The sequence below is a fragment of the Budorcas taxicolor genome, chromosome 7, assembly GCF_023091745.1.
Source record: "Budorcas taxicolor isolate Tak-1 chromosome 7, Takin1.1, whole genome shotgun sequence".
NCBI lineage: Eukaryota > Metazoa > Chordata > Mammalia > Artiodactyla > Bovidae > Budorcas > Budorcas taxicolor.
Genome location: NC_068916.1, coordinates 46,028,444 through 46,037,348, shown reverse-complemented (window position 1 = coordinate 46,037,348; position 8,905 = coordinate 46,028,444). Strand labels below are relative to the sequence as shown.

Genomic DNA, 8,905 nt, shown 5'->3' with positions numbered 1-8,905 from the left:
CACCCTACCATCCCAGCTGTCACCTATTTGCTCAAGACTCTGACATCTCAGGACCAGTTAACAATTGTTAAGCAAAATCCTTCAACAAACTTCAGTGAAGTAGGAGGATTCAAGGAGGGACTCATTCTAAGGGATGGGAAGGGGAATGTGTTTGTGCTCATGGAGTGCCCACTGGTGCTGTAGCTTAGCTACTGTTGTAGCTAAGAGAAGCTCCAAGACTGTCCTAGGCTTCCTGGCCTAGGTTTGGAAACTGCAGTCACCTGGCCTGTCGGGCCTGTGCCTGCCACACTTGAAAAGCCAAAGTGAGGCCCTGCGAACCTGCTGGGAAGGGGGCAGAGAGAGGCCCACCCTGTGGTGGCCAAGGCCGGGACCTGGCGGATTTGGCCAGATCGTTGAAGGTGCAAAACAAGGGGAGAGAAGAGGCTGGGGGGGCCTGGCAGGGCTCTTGGGGTCTCCTGCTGCACTCGACAGCGGCCTGGAGCCAACAGAAACGTTTCGTCTGATTAGAAGCCATCGGTTCTATCCCAATCCCGGAAAATTGACTGCGGTGCAGAGGGGGTAGGCCTGAGAAGCAGCCTTGGGGGAGAGGGTCCAAGCTAATTAGGAGGCAGCATCCGGGGGCCCATTAGAGCGCAGGCTGCTGTCACTCAGCCTGGCTCGGGTCCCGGGAGAAGATCCCGGGGAAGGAGGGGCCGCGGCCCCTCGAGGAGGACGCCGCTGGGAGCTGCCGGAACGAGCCCCGGGCTCTGCCCCCGCCCTGGCGCTGACTCGCAGGCTCCCGGTCGGTTGGATCCTGCTCGGTGAACGTTCACTCATCCCGGGCTGTTCTCGCCGGAGGCTCGGAACTTCGAGGCGGCCCAGACAGGAGTTGATTTCTGAGCGAAACAAGTCATTTGGGGCTTGAGGTGGGCACGAGCCGCGCGGGACTTGCAAGCCAGATGCGTTTCTTTTGTGCGGCCGAGGGAGAACTCAGTGTGCCACCGGGGAAGGCGGGTGAGGCGCGGCGAGGCCGCGGGAGGGGGGAGGCGGCGGGAAGGTGGCTGCGGAGGGGGAGGGCGCGGGCGAGGCAGGCAGAGAGGGAGGGAGGGCGGCAGAGAGGGCGCGGCGGCGCGGGCGGCTCGGGGCTGGATTCCGCCCGCGCTCCCTCGCTCTCTCGCTCGCTCCCTCCCTCCCAGCCCCCTCCCACCCGGGCCCACCCCACCCACCACCCCTGGCGCAGGGACTGCTGGAACCTGGCGGTGCGCGCTGTCGCTTTAAGACAGACTCTGCCGGCGCCGTCCGGAGCCTTAGAAACCGGCCCCGGATCGGGAGCCGGAGCCGGGGCCGGGCGGGCGGCTGAGGCCCGAGCGGCAGGAGCGCAGCGCGGAGCGCGAAGCCGGGCCCCCGGGTCGCGAGAAACCGCTGCCGCTGCCGCCCGCCTGGCCCCGCAGCCCCGGGCGGCCCATGGGGCGAGCGCGGCGTCGTTGCGGGCGCGGGCAGCCCTGGGGGGCAGCCGCTTAGGGGCTGCGCTCTTGTCCTCGCAGGTCGCCGCCGGGGCGGCCGGGCGCGCCCAGCCCCGGCCCCCGGAGCGCCCGCCTCGGTCCCCGCCTCCATGGACGCCTTCAAGGGGGGCATGAGCCTGGAGCGGCTGCCAGAGGGACTCCGGCCGCCACCGCCGCAGCCGCACGACATGGGGCCCGCCTTCCACCTAGCCCGCACGGCCGACCCCCGCGAGCCTCTCGAAAACTCCGCCAGCGAGTCGTCCGACACGGAGCTACCAGGTAAGAGCGGCTCCCCGCGAGGCGCGCGCGGAACCACCCGGGCGAGCAGGGCCGCGCCCCGCAGTCGGGCTCGCTCTACGCTCCAGGAGCGTCAGGACCTTGCCTTTTCCCATTCTCCATCTGACGATGAACGTGGACATGGACGCTCTTTATGAAACGGAAATTTTAGTGCTTCCCCAAGGCGCTTCCACGCGGTCCCGTCGCGCCAGCTGACCGGCCGATGCACGAACCTACAACCGGAAGGTCGAAATGACAGCCTCTCTCGATCAGGAGCAGATAGAGCGGGGAGAAAAGTTAGGTTTGCGCAACTGGTTGTCCAGGGGCCACTGGAACCTAAGGAGAGGAGCAGATCAGAGAGCAATCGGCGGGTGGGAGAGAGAAAGTGCCCAGAGAAACAGAGTACAGACACCCCGACAGACTGGGCGACTGGCTTGAGAGGGGCAAACCGGAGAGAAGGTATGGCGGGCAAAGTCAGAAAAGCAAACGGGGGCAAAAAAAAAAAAAAAAATCCTTAAGTAAAAGGAAAAGAGGACAGCGAGGGCAAGCGGGCTCGGATATAGGACCCCCCCAAAAGAAGGATCCCCGCCGCACGTGCGCCGCGGGAGCCGGGAGCCGCCAGGCCGCCTATCCAGGGCTCCGACTCGGCTCAGGCGCGTCTCCTTCCGCGCTGCGTTTTTGTCCGAGCTCAAGCTTTTTTCCCCCCCAGCAACCGCCGGGCCGGCGGGTGGGCGGCGCGGGCAGCAACGAGGCTCATCCCCTGCCCTGTTCCGGCTCCCGGGTCTCCGAACGGCTCCGGCGCTCTCGGTGCTGATTCGGCGCCGCCGCCGAGCTCCCCACTCCCCGGGCCTTGGGCGCCTCTTCTGCGTTCATTTCTTAATCCACCGCTGAGTGTTTCTCTACGCGTTTGTAATCTCTGTTTGTTTCTGTTTTGCATCCTTAAGTGACTTTCTCTGAGAGGTTGTGTTTGGTTGATTAGAAAACAATCAACGCTGGACGGTACTTTTGTTTTCAAAAGTTTTAACTGTGGCCTTTGGTTGGTTTTTATTTTTAAAAGCCCGGAGAAATATATAATTACAGATTGCTCTTTAAAAAAGTATGAGAATAGATTTAATTTTTTAACTGTATATTTCGATGTAGAAAGAACTGCTATTCTAGGTACATTTTCAAATTAAAATATCTACATTATTCTTCAAGAGATTTTAAAAAGTCAATCCAAAATGGCGCGTTTCTCCGGGATTTTCTCAAAATCCACTTACAGTGGTGTTACTTGCGGAATTTAAGTTACCTAACTATAGTGTTGTATTTCCCTGGGATTTAAAAATTACTTGGGGAAGGGCATTATCCAGAAGGGGTTAAAAAAAATCTATCTACAACACTACGTTGAGTTTTTTTTAAAACCCCAGATAAATAAATGCCTGTGCCTGCCTGGAGCTTGTAAACGTACAGTACTGTATTTAGTTAGTGTGTTTGCATGGAGGTTTCTGACTTCTTAATTTGCGTTTGCTGTGTTTCTATCTGCCTATTTTTAAGAGTTTGTGACCCTTTCTGTGTTTTTACCCATAGAGCTGTTAGCTTTTCTGGGATTCAGTGTTTTGGTTTTAAATCCTTTTTCTTTGTGTTTCAATATTTCTATGACTGTGTTTTGTGTAGCTTGAGAGGGCGAGCGAGACTAGAGCTCCCAGGTCACCTAGACAGAGTCTGTGGGTCTGGGCTGCCCGGCAGCCGCCAGAGGGATTCTCTGGGCCTTGGGACTTGAGGCCTGGAGCTAAGGCCGAGAAACCGGCTGTGCTGTGCCTGCCCGGCTCAGTGGGGCTCCGGCTCGGGCCGGGGAGAAGAACGTGCAGGCCACCGCCTGGCTCTGGCTCCACGGATCCCCTAGCTTCAAGCTAGAAAAGTCTGATCCTAGTTCAGAAAAGCAGAGATCTCCTATGATTTAGAACCCCCAAGAGCCCTAAAAACTGTACATTTTCGGTTGGCATCAACAGTAGGGCTCCAGCGTGTGGCGAGCGGTGAGAGCAGGCCCTGCCCAGCTGGGAACCTTGGTCCGCGGCTCCGACTCCTGGGCTTTGCTCCCAGACGAGCCTGACCAGAAGGTGACTACTGACCGACCAGGCACAGACGGGCTCTTTCCAGCGGGGACAATTCCAGGGCCCCTGGCGGGAGGGCGGGCCGCCAGCGCTGACCGCGGGCGCTTCGGTGGAGCCGGGACGGGGTGCAACAGGGCAAAAGCCCGAGGTGACCGGCGCCCCATCCCGCCTGCTTCAGAAAAGGAGCGCGGCGGGGAACCCAAGGGGCCCGAGGACAGCGGTGCCGGCGGCGCGGGCTGCGGCGGTGCCGAGGACCCCACCAAGAAGAAGAAGCAGCGGCGGCAACGCACGCACTTCACAAGCCAGCAACTGCAAGAGCTGGAGGCCACGTTCCAGAGGAACCGCTACCCGGACATGAGCATGCGGGAGGAGATCGCCGTGTGGACCAACCTCACCGAGCCACGCGTGAGGGTGAGCGCGGGGTGTGCGCCAAGGGGACCCGCGCAGAAGGCTGCCAGCCGGCGCAGCGCAGACTTTGAAAGCTTAGACAAGCGCCTAGACTAATACTCTTTCCAACACTCAGACCTTCTCCCTCCTTCCACCGGAGGAGATTCTACCTTAGGCCCCGTCTACCCAGCTGCCGCTGAGCCGTTTGGTGCTAGCGCCCATCGGCCGCTGCCTCCTCGGATCTTTCTGACCCACGTCCTACCTGACCCTCTGGCTCCACCGCACCCCCCATCCAAAGGCCTGTGGCCCCAAGGGACGTTCCCCTGCCCAGTAGAGCCCAGAGCCTGCCCGGACGTTACCACCCTAGACTGCAGAGGATTCCCTGCCGCTGGGGACCTCGGGGCCGCTAGTGCCTTACGGCAAAAACAAAACGGAAAGGCAGATCCTGCCTGGCAGTCTGAGAGAGGCCTGAGAAGAGCCTAGGCTTGGGGGTCTCAAAACTTCCTGGGGCAGTGGTCCCATCCGCAGTTGGCTAATTCACAATCTCCGGATATTCTCCACCTGACACTTTCTCAGTCATCAGCCAACCTGTAGCTGAACCTTTTCCATAATGACCTTTCCTGTAGGGCTGGGGTCAGGTGGGAGGTGGGGGACAAATCTGGTGGACGAGTGAGCTTCAGGAGGAATCAATCCCTTCAGAGATCTAAGGTCTCCAACCCAAGATGAGACTGCACACTCGCTCTTCTCACCCCTCGGTTCCCAGTGAATAGATGGCTTTTCTGCCAGAGCAGCAAGAGAGTAATTTCTTCTCTGGGTACTGCAAACATTTAATCAGATATTGGGAGCATGTCCCAAACTAAACCAAAGTCCCACCAGGGCCACAGACTCCCTGTTATAACCTCAGCTCTCACCCCACCCCAGTCATGCTGGCCAGCCCAGTGGGGTAGGGAGTGAAGACAGCACTCAGTAATCCAGAACTCACTAATCCTGCCCCCCATGTACCGTGGTAGGGTGGGGTGGGGTGGGGGAGAAATCAGGCAATGTTAGTGCTTGGGATGGAGAAGGCCGACATGCACCGATCTGGCAAGAAAGGTCGGCGGAACAGCCCAGGGCAAGGACTGGGATTTGGGAAGAGGTTCTTAACTGAATTTTGTGGGGAAAAGTAGAGGGGGAGAGCAGAGAGAAACTAGTAAGAAGTGAAAGGAAATTAAATATTTGCAGAAAAACATATTTGGCATATATTTAGGTGGCAGGAAAGAAATTAAATATTTAAGGGGGAAGCAAAAGGATCAAGTATTTGAGAAAAATAAAGAATCGACCATTGAAGAGAAAACAGTGAGGGTCAGATATTTGGAAAGAAGGAAAAAACTAAATATTTGGAGAAGAATCAAAAGGATCAAAAATGGGGGATAACTCAGAAAAATGGCCTGAGGGAGAAAAAAGTGGTTCATATAGCAGGGTGGACCAAATGAAAATAAACATCTGGGACAGAAATGAGAATATCAAATATTACCAATAAAGATGGAAACAGACTATCTGAGGAATGAAAAATAGACTGAGGAGTCGCAAGGTCCTATGTTTGAGGTTAGAAAACTACCTTTGGTGTTGGAGAAGAAAATGGACGGAGTATTTAGGAGATAGATGGGAAACCGTTTGCGGGAGAAGGCACAAGATAACCTGGTTGAGAGAGGAAGAAAGAAAACAATATTTGTTATTAAAAAAAAAAAAAAACAAGAGGATCCGCCTTAGGAGAAGAAACCGGATTTAATTAGGGGAAGAGGATAAAGATGAGAAAAAAGAAAAGACTGATAATATTTTCTGGGGACAGGAAAGGAACCATTGTGGGGAGAAGGCAGGGACGGAAATATGGAAGAAAAGAAAGGGTATTGGGGAGAAGGAAGCGGGCTGAGGCCTCGGGATGGGGCGGGGGCGGTGGGGGCGCCTTCCCGCCCGGCAGCCCTGACCCTTCTCCGGTCCCCCCTAGGTCTGGTTCAAGAACCGGCGAGCCAAGTGGCGGAAGCGCGAGCGTAACCAGCAGCTGGACCTGTGCAAGGGCGGCTACGTGCCGCAGTTCAGCGGCTTGGTGCAGCCCTACGACGACGTGTACGCCGCGGGGTACTCCTACAACAACTGGGCCGCCAAGAGTCTGGCGCCAGCGCCTCTCTCCACCAAGAGCTTCACCTTCTTCAACTCCATGAGCCCGCTGTCGTCGCAGTCCATGTTCTCGGCCCCCAGCTCCATCTCCTCCATGACCATGCCTTCGAGCATGGGCCCGGGCGCCGTGCCCGGCATGCCCAACTCGGGCCTCAACAACATCAACAACCTCACCGGCTCCTCGCTTAACTCGGCCATGTCGCCGGGCGCCTGCCCGTATGGCACACCCGCCTCGCCCTACAGCGTCTACCGGGACACGTGCAACTCGAGCCTGGCCAGCCTGCGGCTCAAGTCTAAGCAGCACTCGTCTTTCGGCTACGGCGGCCTGCAGGGCCCGGCCTCGGGCCTCAACGCGTGCCAGTACAACAGCTGACCGCCCGGCTGGGCCACGCGGGCCGGCGGCCGGAACGGCGCCGGGGTCGGGGCTGGGGTCGGGGCTGGGGCCGGGGCGGGCGCGGAGGACCTGGCTTCTGAGCCGCCCCCTGCTCCCCACCTCCCCACCTCCGGCTTGATTTTGTGTTTGCTTTCCTGGACCTCACTCTACCCTCCAAAACGAGACAAAACAAAAAAGACGTCGGAGAAAAGTGCCGCGAAAAAAAAAACGGATGAGTTGCAATTTCCCTCGGGATGGCGCGGGTGGTGCACGTTCGCTCGCTCGGGGCCCGGGTGGGCCACTCCGCGGAGGGGACGCGGCGCGGGAGGCGAGTGCCCAGGCCGGCGGCCCGGAGGAGACGCCCCCCGTAGCCCGGGTTCCCGCCGCGCTGGACCCAGACTGAGCGGCCGCGCCTGTGAACTGGAGCGCGGAGCCCAGGCAAACCTGGGCCCCGGCCAGGTGGGAACCAAGACGCCCCCTCCTAGCTGGGCCCGGCTGAGCATACCTTATAGCTCGATCCGGATCCAAGTTGGAGCGGGCGTTGAGCCGGGGATGATGGTACCCAGCCCAGGGTCGGGAACTCGCCGCGGAGCCGTACTAATGGCCCCGGCGCGCCTCGAGGAGCCCTCGCCTGCCCCGTGCCCCGGAGTCCTATTTTAAGGCCAAGGAGCGGCAGCTGGCGGTGCGGTCGAGGCGGGAGCCTGCTGAGTGCTTGTCTCCGAGCATCCCAGCCCCCCAAGCTTCGCCGCAGACCCAGGCCCTCCGCTCGGCTCCCCCCGGGGGCTAGGAGAGGGCCCCCCCTTTCCCGGCAAAGAGCCCCCTCCTCACCGTCCGCCGTGCAAGAGTTGAGCCGGGAGAGCTCGGGGCGCGGCCAGGGCCCCAGCCGCGCCCACTTTGCACACCCACTCTCCGGCCCGCGCCCCTGTTTACAGCGTCCCTGTGTATGTCGGACTGACTGTATAGAATTATAAATCTGTCTATATCGACTTGTCCATGTACGTCTATTAAAAACCATAGTACGAGCGTGCTAACCACTGCCGAGCCCTGACTGCTTCATTCGGCCGAGAAGGGAGGTGGGTAGAAAGGGAAATAGGCCCCCGTGGGCTCTGCTCGTAGGAGGGAAGAGCCGAGGCCGACCCCGCCAGAGGACCCTACCCCTACTTCCCCGCCACCATTCCTGGCCTGTTCAGCCCGGCTCCCTTGAGGGCGCGGTTGGGCGCTACCAACACCCTCTCCAAGCGCGCGCGCGCCCCCGAAGCAATCGACTGAGCCGCTCAGCCTCCGGCGCTGCGCGGGCTGCCCCAGGCTGGACCGACCGCCAGATTCTGCAGGTTCTTCTCAGGCTGGGTCTGAATGACCCTCCAGCCTCTTGGGGTGGTGCGCAGCCTTTGTCTGCCGGGAACCTTGGGGTGGGAGCCGCTAAGAGTTTCCTTAGGCCTGGGGTTGCCTTTTTTCTCACAGACCCGGTGCCCGCACTGTGAGCCCTGCTCTCGCTGTTCAGGAGGATCGAGGGTGCTGGATCCGCCGGAGTCTAGCCAGGGCCTCCCTCTGCCTTTCCACATCGAAATCCCACCCAGGGACATATGGCCGTTCCGGTGAAAGTGTCCACCAGGTCGAACTCATTTCTCACTTCCCTTCCATCCCAACGTATCTGTGGCTCCCAGCGCCGCCACCCTCCCCCACTTTGGAAACTACTGAACAAGACCAGCCTGTAAACTGCCTGTAAAATTCTGCTTCCCTTAAGTAAGTCATTTCTAATGGCAAAACAAAATGTTTGCAGCTGCAGCGGGTGAGGAAGGAGGGGTTAGCATTCTGCTTTAGAGTCACCTTGTGATGGGCAATGTCCTGGGGCTGGGCCCAGGCAGGCCCTAGCTGGGGATGGGGTATGGCCATGGGCTTAGTCATCGGTTAGTAGCTGGAGAGCCCTATGCACACATTCCCAGACCGGGTCAGTACTGACTCTGAGGTCAGGAGTGTTGGCCCTACTATACAGATGATGGAACTAGGGCTCCATCACACTATGCAGTGGGCCAAGGTCACATGGATTCCAAAGTCAAGCATCTTTCCATGGTCTTCTCACCTTCAGAGGAGGAGTAAGGAGGGGTCCTTCCTGCGAGAAGGCTCAGCCTGATGCTGTAGGACTT

General features: G+C 59.0%; 1 protein-coding gene across 1 annotated transcript; it reads left to right on the top strand.

Moving 5' to 3' along the window:
- The first annotated feature begins 1,502 nt into the window (after nucleotides 1-1,502).
- On the top strand, nucleotides 1,503-7,790 carry PITX1 (paired like homeodomain 1). The gene is made up of 3 exons (XM_052643032.1): nucleotides 1,503-1,760; nucleotides 4,026-4,258; nucleotides 6,219-7,790. The coding sequence occupies exons 1-3, from the start codon at nucleotides 1,592-1,594 to the stop codon at nucleotides 6,759-6,761; spliced, it is 945 nt and encodes a 314-aa protein (XP_052498992.1). The 5' UTR covers nucleotides 1,503-1,591; the 3' UTR covers nucleotides 6,762-7,790.
- The last annotated feature ends 1,115 nt before the right edge of the window (nucleotides 7,791-8,905 follow it).

Coding starts and splice junctions, on each gene's coding strand:
- PITX1 (XM_052643032.1), top strand. CDS start 1,592: ATGGACGCCTTCAAGGGGGGCATGAGCCTGGAGCGGCTGCCAGAGGGA. Junction 1,761..4,025: donor GTCCGACACGGAGCTACCAG/GTAAGAGCGGCT, acceptor CGCCTGCTTCAG/AAAAGGAGCGCGGCGGGGAA. Junction 4,259..6,218: donor TCACCGAGCCACGCGTGAGG/GTGAGCGCGGGG, acceptor GGTCCCCCCTAG/GTCTGGTTCAAGAACCGGCG.